The following is a 9,940-nucleotide window of genomic DNA, read 5'->3' as shown; positions in this document are numbered from 1 at the left end:
TTTATCTTGCATTTGTCTACACCTAAAGACAATTTTAGAAAGAGCCGAATTGTGCTATTCACCCCCCTCTAGCACATATTATTGGGACCAACATATTTCACCTTAATATGCTTGGTTCGCCCATGATGAATTGGATTTTTGGCTATTTCGATGGCTGATAGATTATCAACAAAGATCACAATGCCCTTATCTTATTTGAAACCAAAATCATCTAGAATCTTCCTTAGCCACTTCAACTGATTAACAATCGTTGTAGTTGCCATGTACTCAACTTTTGTAATAGACTGTGCAACAACACTTTGTTTCTTTAAATTCCATGAGAAAACTGAACTATTAAAAGAAAAACAAAACCCAGTTATGCTCTTAGAATCATCAAGTGACCCTACCCAGTCACTGTCACTGTATCCAACTAAGTCCCCACTATCCTACCTCACAAACCTCAAACCAAAATCAATAGTTCCTTTAACATACCTAAGAATTCTTTGGGCTGTTGTAAAATGTAACAATGTAGGAGCTTGCATGAATTTAGAAAATAGACATTTTGCAAACATCAAATCAAGCCTTGTTGCTGTTAGGTATAATAAGGAACCTATCAGACTCCTATAGATAAAACCATCAGCTGTTGCAAAACCATCTTCCTTATTGAGTTTATCTCCAAAAGCTAGTGGAGTAGCTACTGCCTTGCAAGCAAATATGTTGAACTTCTTTAACAAGTCTTTAGCATACTTTGTCTGATGTAACCACACTTTTTAACCAATTTGTAGAACCTCCATATCGAAGAAATAAGTCATTAACTCCAAGTTTGTCATTTCAAACTCCTTCATCATCTAGTTTTTAAACTCAAACAATGAATCATTGTCAAGTCTAGTGATTAACAAATCATCAACATATACTACAACAATTAACAGTACAGTGTTACCAGATATCTTCACATATAATGTACACTCATTTATGCTTTTCAAAAAGCCCTTATTAGTATAGTAAGCATCTACCCTATCATACCAGGCCTTAGGTGCCTGTTTTAAATAACAATGCCTTCACTAACTTACAAACCTTGTTCTCTGACCCCGGCTCTTCATGCCCTTCTAATTGTTCCACAAAGATATCTTCAGATAGATAACCATTTAAAAAAGCTGACTTTACATCTAAATGTTATATCTTCCAGCTTTCTCTAATAGCCAATGCAACAGGCATTCTAATAGTGTCATGTCTGGCAATTAGTGCAAAGGTTTCCAAATAATCAACTCCATAAATATGAGCATATCCCTTAGCCACCAACCTGCTTTGTATTTGTTTATCGAGCCATCAGGATTTAGCTTAGTTCTAAATATCCATTTGACTCCTATTATGTTGTGATTTGTAGGTCTATCTGCTAGCACCCAAGTATTGTTTTTCTTTATTATAAAAATTTCAGTGTTCATAGCTTTTCTCTAGTTCTCATCAACTACAACTTCAAAATAAGTAGTAGGATTAGAAATAGCAAGATTGCATCTACTGTGTATGTCTTCCAGTGTCTTTGTCCCTCTCATAACCTTACTTTCATCTTCAATATCAAAATCATCACTCTCTTGCAATGGTTGATGATCGTTTGCATCATGACCACCAAGAACAGATTCAACAATCTTCTTTTCCAAGTTTCGGCATTGACTCTCATAAAAAGCCACATCCCTACTGATAACTACTTTGTTTGATTCTAAATCATACAGCCTATATCCCTTGGACTTGTCACTATACGTAATATGCACAACAATAAAAGCCTTAGCATCAAATTTGGACCTCTTCAGATCAGGAATTAGAATGTAACACACACAACCAAAGACTTTAAAATGAGAAATAGAGGGCTTTTCTTGATACCAGATCTCGAAAGGAGTTTTGAGTGTTAGTGCCTTAGTGATGCTTTTATTTTGAAAGTAGATGGCAGTGTTAACTGCCTTAGACAAAACTTCATAGGTAAATTACACTAACATAACAAACACCTTGCCATATCTGTAATTGTTCTGTTCTTCCTTTTAGCCTTGCCATTTTGCTGTAGACTATAAGCTACTATTAACTGATGGTGAATCCCAACTGTTGCCAAAAGCTTCTCAAAGTCATTTGAAGCGTATTCAACTCCATTGTCTATCTTTAGTACTTTGATGCTTAAGCTACCAAACTTCTCAACCTATGCTTTGAACTAAAAAAAAACTCCTTCTAGCTTCTGATTTATTCTTCAGAAAGAAAATCCAGTAGTCATGAAAGAAATCCTCAATGAACAAGATATAATACATGTTTCCACTCAATGAAGGATTTTTCATAGGACCACTCAAGTTAGTGTGAACCAGCTTTAACTTCTTTGTGGCGTTCCATTTACTCTCCTTAGGAAAAGGTTTCTTGCTCTGTTTTCCAAACTGAAAAATATCACATAACTTTTTCGATTTGATAATGTCAGGCAGACCTAATACAAGCTCCTTTAAAGCCATTGTTGATAGTGAATTATAATTCACATGTCCAACACGTTTATACTACAATTTAGATGAGTCATACTCAGTATAGAGAGCTAGTTGTTTACTTTCTAACAAACTCATAAGATAACATTTGTTTCTCATACTCACTATTAATAACTCAACACTAGTAGGATCAAATATTGTGCATTGTCTATTTTTGAATAGAAATGCATAACCATTGTCATCTAATTGACCTACATTAAATAGGTTCTAATCAGCTTCAGGCACATAATGCACTTCATGAATAAACTTCATACCAGCTACAGTTTTCACTCCTATAGTACTTATTTCGAGTATTTCCATGTAGAGACCATTACCAATCTTTACACGAGCCTTATAACTCTCATCAAGCTCAGTGAAAAAATTAACATTACCTATCAAGTGGTTTGAGCAACCACTGTCAATCAATTGTTGGCTCTATTAGTTTTTGATGATAATAAAATATTCCCATTCATTTGTGTCTAATATTTCTACTTGAGTGTGCAAGACAAGAATTGTATGCCAATGATAAATAAATTATTCCAAGGAACATATAAAAAATTATATGTATAAGAAGCCACAATTAATCAATAAAACAGAAGATTCTTAGTTGAATAATAAAGGGTTAGTCAACTAAAATTCAAATCAGAAGTTGGCAAGCTCAAGAGTATTGAGAAACAGAAAAGACTTAGTCAACCAAGAAATGGGTTAGTCGACTAAGAGTCTGCTACCAGAAATCTAGACTTCAAGATAGAACCAACTTAATTGAGCAAGAAGTAAGTTAGTCGACTAAGAGTCTATTGGGACTTCAAGACAGAAACAACTTAATAAACTAAAAAAAAAGTTAGTCGACTAAGTACTCACTGCCAGAAACTGGGATCAAAAAACAGAAACGACTTAGTCGACTAAGAGCGCAGTTAGTCAACTAAGATCATTCTATCAGAAAATTTAAATTGAGCACTAGTAGACAGATTAACGTCCAGAACTGCCACCAAACAATTTCCAACGGTCAAAAACTACCTAACACCTATCAGAGCTAATTTTTCAAGTATTTAAGAGGCTTCCAATGGCTAGAAATGCAATGAAGGCTTCCAAGTCCAAAAAGAGCTCAAAAACCAGCCAATACTCTCTACTCATTTACTGCACTCAACTCTTATCTTTGTAATTGTGATCTGCACTTCACTTTGTACCAGTTAGATCAATTCAATGATTATAGGTACACCTTTATTTCTCTTCATCTTGTATACTTAGAGTGTGCGAGGCACTCTAAGGGAATTTATTCAAGCTTAGATTGCTTGATTGAGTGCATAGGTTCTAACTTAGCCTAGAAAAGTTAGTTGTTGGGTTTTGGTTGATCCCTGTAAAAACCATTGTGAAAGGTTTTGGCTGAGCCTGGTAAAAATCATTGTAAAAGCTGGTGAAAGCTTGTAAATTTCACCGTTCATAGTGGATTTGTTTGGAAAATCCTTGGTTGAACAATCAAGGTAGTGGATGTAGGTCTTGGACTGAACCATTCTAAATTTTGGTGTGATTGTCTGCTCTATTTTTAGTTGCTCATTCATCTTTAAATCTTTATTTTATGTTGCATTTGTTATCAATTAAAAGTCAATTTTAGTAAAAGCCAAAAAGTGCTATTCACCCCCCCCTTTAGAACATTTACTTGGGACCAACATCAACTAGGTGCACTTCTCAGCAAGTTCATCATTTGCTTTAGCCATAAACAGTACCTCATCTGATTCATCAGCTTTTTCTTCCACTACAGCCTTCCCTTCAGCTTCTTGTTTCTTGGCTTTGCACAACTTCTCCACATGTCGAAGTTGATGACAGACTCGACACATCATATTAGGCTTGTTCCAGTAGTTACTTTAGAGTCTGATTAGTCTTCTGACAGTGAGTGCAAAGGGGATATTTGTCTTGATTCTTTCCTTGCTTTGCAGTACCATACTTAATGCCTTTGATACTATTCTTCTTCGAGTTTTTAGCTTTGACTCTTAAGCCCTTAGTTTTAGCTATTAAGGCATTTTCAACAGAGTCTTTATACTTAAGAGCTTTTCTCTGTTCAAAAGCTAATAGAGTAGAGATCAATTCTTTCATAGAAATTTTAGTTAGATCCTTCGAATCTTCAAGTGAAGTCACTTTTGATTCAAACTTTTTGACATACTCACCAAATTCTTGTTGACCATCCTCTGATCAGTGAATTCTTGTCCCAACATCCTGAGCTGATTTACCACATCTAACATCTTATCTGTATACTCTTGAATGCCCTCATCTTTCTTCATCTACATCACCTTAAACTATCTTGATAGATTCATAATCTACATAACCTTTGTTCTGTCATTGCCTTTATATTCTTCTTTGATACTATTCCACACTTGCTTAAGATCCTCCAAATGCATAATCTTCCCAAAGATTGACTCCGACACAACTGACTACAAGCTGATCAAAGCCAGGTATCTCTTTGCAACTTCTTCTGAGTGTTGCCTAATTTGAGCAAGGTTTGGATTCACATGCCTATGAACAAGCATCTCACCAGACTTCAACACATCCCACAAGTAAAACACCTTGAGATATAACCTCATTTTCACTTCCCAAAGAGGGTAATTAACACTAGTGAATACAGGAGGTGTAGCTGTATTGAATCCAGCTATAGCCATGATGAAATCGAAGATGCTTTGATAAAAAAACAATGTATTATAGGTCCCTTGAGATGAAAGGCTTTGATACCATGAAAAAGAAAACTAAGTTTTAATAATTTCTAGCAACAAAGGCTGAGAAAGATGAAAAAGAAAACTAAGTTTTAATAATTTCTAGCAACAAAGGCTGAGAAAGATGAAAAAGAAGAAAAAAATAAAGTACCAGCTAAAGAACAATTGGGAATTGCATTGATCAAAAAGGCGTCACATAATGGCGGTTACAAATTGGTATTTATATTCATTACAGAGACAGTTTTCTGTGCTCTAACGGCTATAACAAAAAACAAAGAACAAGCAGATGACCATTAGCCTATACGAAAATAATTAGAATGATGCTCATATAAAGCTTTTAGAGGAAGCTAAAAACATTGTTGAATAAACGACAGTTTATAAAGATATTTAATAAACTTAACACAAAACGACACAACAACTACTGTTTTACTTACTCTAAATACTTGAAATACCCATACAACATCATTCAGTATTTTGATGAACCCTCTTCAACATACAGCCTTCAGTTTCAGTTGCTTCTTGAGTTCATTTGAGATTGAATTTCCATATTTGAGGTCACTCTTTTAACCAAGTTATACTTATTTATTCATTTAATAATTTATATTTGCTTTCAATAAATCAAAAAAATATTTAAAATTAAAATCATTCATAGTTTATTGCTTTTTTAGTATGAATGCGATCAAATTTTATGAAATATGATTTAAAAATATATATAATAGTAAGAGATTTAGCATACTGTAGTCATGTTTTCCTCCTCCTCCGATGGTTTTTATGTATATATATATATATAGAAAGTACTTGATAATGGCGATTGACGGAAGAGACTAGTGGTTTGAACGTCGTCTTGGGATTGCAAGGTGTGGGAAATAATGGGTTCTCCCAGGAGCCAATTTGGCGAGGCTTTGCTGGGAGGAGATGTGAAAGGGGGGAAAAGACGACTACCATGCTCAGACATGGCCCAAATGACCTATTAAGTCTAATTCACAGTTTAGATTTAAATCCAATTAACAAACTGGACTTTTCAGCCCAAATAATAAATTGGGCCTTTAACTCTTTTAAGAAAATATATTAATTAACATTCAAATTTCTTACATTAACAAGTAACAAAGTACTAATGTTTGTCTAATATCTAAAAACTAATTATTTACTTGCCTAGTTATTGTTGTTTATTTACTTGTTTATATATTAACTTATATAATTATAACTTTAGTAACCCTTCCTGTACCAAAAACATTATCTAATTGTACTAGCTTTTACTTAATTTATAATTTGCACATGTTGTATTATGTTATCCAAAAATAATGCACAAGGTTCCCTAGTAATTAGTAAAATTAAATGCGAATCCAGAAGTGGAACTGAGACTTTCAGTCACTGAAACCCTGTTTCCCTCTAGTGATATTGTGGCACTCATAACAATCCATTTCTTATTCACACTCGAAACTTAATATTCAAAACCAACACATCATTCATTAAATTACAAAAGAGAATAAACTTAAATTAACCCTTATTCCATCCCTCATATTATTTATAGAACAAGGTTTTGACAATATCTCAGTTGCAAACCTTTTTCCTATAGCCCATTAATTCTGGACACCACAATAAGCTTTAAGGGCAGATTCAGCTTTTTGACCAGCCTCGGTGTAGTAGAACCCCAAGAATTGAACGTGATCAAAGGGCTTAAAGAGCAAGGGGTGTGCTTCATCCACTAGCTCGTCTGGGGCCTTTATCATGTAACCTCCTTTCGGGATTGAAAACAGACCGATGGAGTACCTTGCCATGTCTCCGCTCATCATGACGCGATGATAAGGAGCGTGCAGTCGGCCATTTAACCATGCCTGCGACGTTATCACACAAACTTTATTTATACAGATTTTTGGCTCACTTCTCAAATATATTCCATATGTGTTTGTTAAGGACTGAACTCCCATAAGTAAATTCCCTTTAATTACAAATATCAAATTTAATTTAAATTTTGAAATCTATCTTTTTTCTTTTTGATAATTAATTTCATTTAATATTCTTTTTTAAAAATTAAAAATTATAGTTTTTAATGTTAAGAAGAAAAAAATTATTAAAAATTAATACGCAACATAAAAAAATAAAATTGTGAAAAATAAACATAATTTGAAACAGACTAAAAAAGAGAAATGAATATTCAATTTGAATCAGTTTTTATTTTTTTTTATTTTTATATGTATAAAAGTCAAAACATATAATTTTGCCGGCCATAAATGAATTGAAAGAGTTGATTTGAAGTAATGGTAAGGTACTTTATTTAAATTTTCGAATGTGTTCAATCCCTTCTAAGTCCAAATTTCGAAATTTTTTTTCTTTTTTTCCTTATCTCAAATTTTGAAATTTTTTTTCTTTTTTTCTTCTTTTTTTCCTTAGCTCATCTTGGTCCAAGTTTTGGAATTATTTTGTTTTTATTCTTTTTCTCTTCTTGTCCCAAGTTTTGGAATTATTTTTTATTTTTTTCTCTTTTATTTTTATTTTGCAAAAAAATTAATTGCATATTTTCTCCTATATGGTTTAATTTCATATCAAATATAAATTGAAGCATTTTGTACTTTATATTAAACAAGATCCATATTTGTAAAGTGTTTCATTTTTCTTAGAGCTCTGTCAGTTAATGTCAAAAAATGGAAAAATCAATTGTATATTTTTTCTTAGATCAATTAGTTCGAGTTATTTTAACTCTTCTAGTTTTTATAGTAATTACAGAACATGCATTTTCAGTTAAAAAAATTATAAAGATGAGATTACGTAAAAAGATGGAAGATGATTTTCTTACTAATTCATTTATCCTTTACATTGAAAAAAAATTATCAGGATCATTGACACGGGTTTAGTCACAAATGAATTTGAAAGCATGAAAACACATCGAGTATAGCTTACAGTGCCTAATGTAAAAATTTAATGTTAATTTTGTTTTCTCCTTTATATCTATTCATATTAGTGAATCTGAAAATTTATATTTAAATTGTTAATGAAATTTTATATTATAATTTAATTTTATTTAAAAAATAATTAATATTTTTACTTTAAATCGAATTATTGACCCAATCCATGATATTGTATAATTACTTATCACCTCTCATACAGAATCCAAGATCCGCCACTGATTTGAATAAAAGAGAGTACTACTTGACTTATTCTATATTTAGTACCTGTTATAAATATGAATTTCGCTAATTTTGTTAACTTTTCTTAACTAAATCATCAAAAGGGAAAATGGGAAGAGACTTACGTGGAGAGATTCCCCAATCATGACAATGAAAGAGCCTTTGGAGGGTTTCACATCGAACCATTTTCCGTCCTTGGTCTGTACCTCCAACCCTTCAACCTCATTTTGGTACAATATGGTCACTATGTTCTTGTCTGTGTGACTCTGTAGTCCAAGCTTTGTTTCGGTGGTTTTGGGCCCTTTATATTTCATTAACCTAAGAAGGTACTTCGTCGAGTCCAAGTGCTCATCCATATATTTATCAAGATCATAACTCTCCAATATCATTCTTCTAATAGTTTGATCTAACTCTGCTAATTGCTTTGAGAAGGATTGTATAATGTTGCTGTCAAGATTAAGTAGAGCTGTTAAGGTACTTAATTTTTTTTTATTGCTCGGTCATAAAAAAGATAATTTATCAATTAACTATAGGGTTACAAAGATGAAGATCAGCCATTGGGTTCGTAATTGCTGCTGCAAATGAAACAGAATAACCATTTGAAAACAGAAACAAAAGTTTAATCCAACTCATAACATAGGACACTTGGACAGCTAAAAACTACGTAGTACCGACAACACCTTCCCTTCCAAACCACAAACAGAATCTCGAACAAAAATCATGTTAATTAGGGGACTAATATATAAGTATTATGGATAAAAAATATAAGAGAATAAATATATGTATATATAGACCATACTATATCATAGCAACATATGTAAGTTGCATTATTTAGCTGACAAATTAAAGATGTTATCGTTTTGAAAGGTGAAAAATTGTCTGTAGTTTTTATGCCTAAATTAAGAGTTTGACGAAAAGTTACTGGAAAGTTCGGAGAAGGGAATTTATGAACCTGAAACTTTTGTTTCCTTCTGGCCACAAGGCACGAGTCTGGGCTTCAACTTTTTCAATAATGTTTGCATCGTCAATGCCCAAGCTCTCATATAATGGTGCTTGAGGATATTGGCCAACATAGCCGTGATAAGGCTTCTTGGAAACATTGCAAATTTTGGTTTCCAAAGGGAGGTCAAAAAGCTCTTCCAAGGCTCCAAATATTGTCTCTCGAACATCGAGAGGAATCCTGTTGAACAAAGCCTCAAAGCAACCGTACTCTTGAAGGGCTTGCTGGACTTGCCCTTTCACCAAATCCCACTCAGTGGTTCCCGGTTTTAGGTCTGGCTTAGTGAAGTCAATGACTGGAAGCTTTAGAGGAGTTTCAGAGCCCATTTCTGCTCTAAATTAAACAATAATGGAAGGAAGTTATTCTATCTTGTGACTAACAGTTAGCTGTGAAGCATTTCCATGTAAATAAGCCAATTTATATACAGCTCCGCTGATGCTGGTATCCCTAGGGGACAAATGACTGATGATGACTTTCTATCCAATAATAAAATTAAAAAAAATGATCATGGGAAATTATTGTTTAAATTCATCAAGGCAAAATGATTTTTTGAATGCAGCCGCTATTCGTGCATGTTTACTTACCTAATCCTTATTTTTATTGAAGTTGCATCCTTCGATTTCCTTTCAATGTACCACGTTTGATGTT

General features: G+C 33.1%; 1 protein-coding gene across 1 annotated transcript; it reads right to left on the bottom strand.

The window, feature by feature from the left end:
• Nucleotides 1-6,565: 6,565 nt before the first annotated feature.
• On the bottom strand, nucleotides 6,566-9,667 carry LOC18595835 (putative 2-oxoglutarate-dependent dioxygenase AOP1). The gene is made up of 3 exons (XM_018123048.2): nucleotides 9,245-9,667; nucleotides 8,418-8,739; nucleotides 6,566-7,002 (listed from the first exon to the last, which is right to left on the bottom strand). The coding sequence occupies exons 1-3, from the start codon at nucleotides 9,616-9,618 to the stop codon at nucleotides 6,748-6,750; spliced, it is 951 nt and encodes a 316-aa protein (XP_017978537.2). The 5' UTR covers nucleotides 9,619-9,667; the 3' UTR covers nucleotides 6,566-6,747.
• Nucleotides 9,668-9,940: the final 273 nt, after the last annotated feature.

The sequence above is a fragment of the Theobroma cacao genome, chromosome 6 (assembly GCF_053813885.1).
Source record: "Theobroma cacao isolate CCN51 chromosome 6, ASM5381388v1, whole genome shotgun sequence".
Classification (NCBI taxonomy): Eukaryota; Viridiplantae; Streptophyta; class Magnoliopsida; order Malvales; family Malvaceae; genus Theobroma; species Theobroma cacao.
This window is presented reverse-complemented; position numbering and strand designations above follow the sequence as displayed.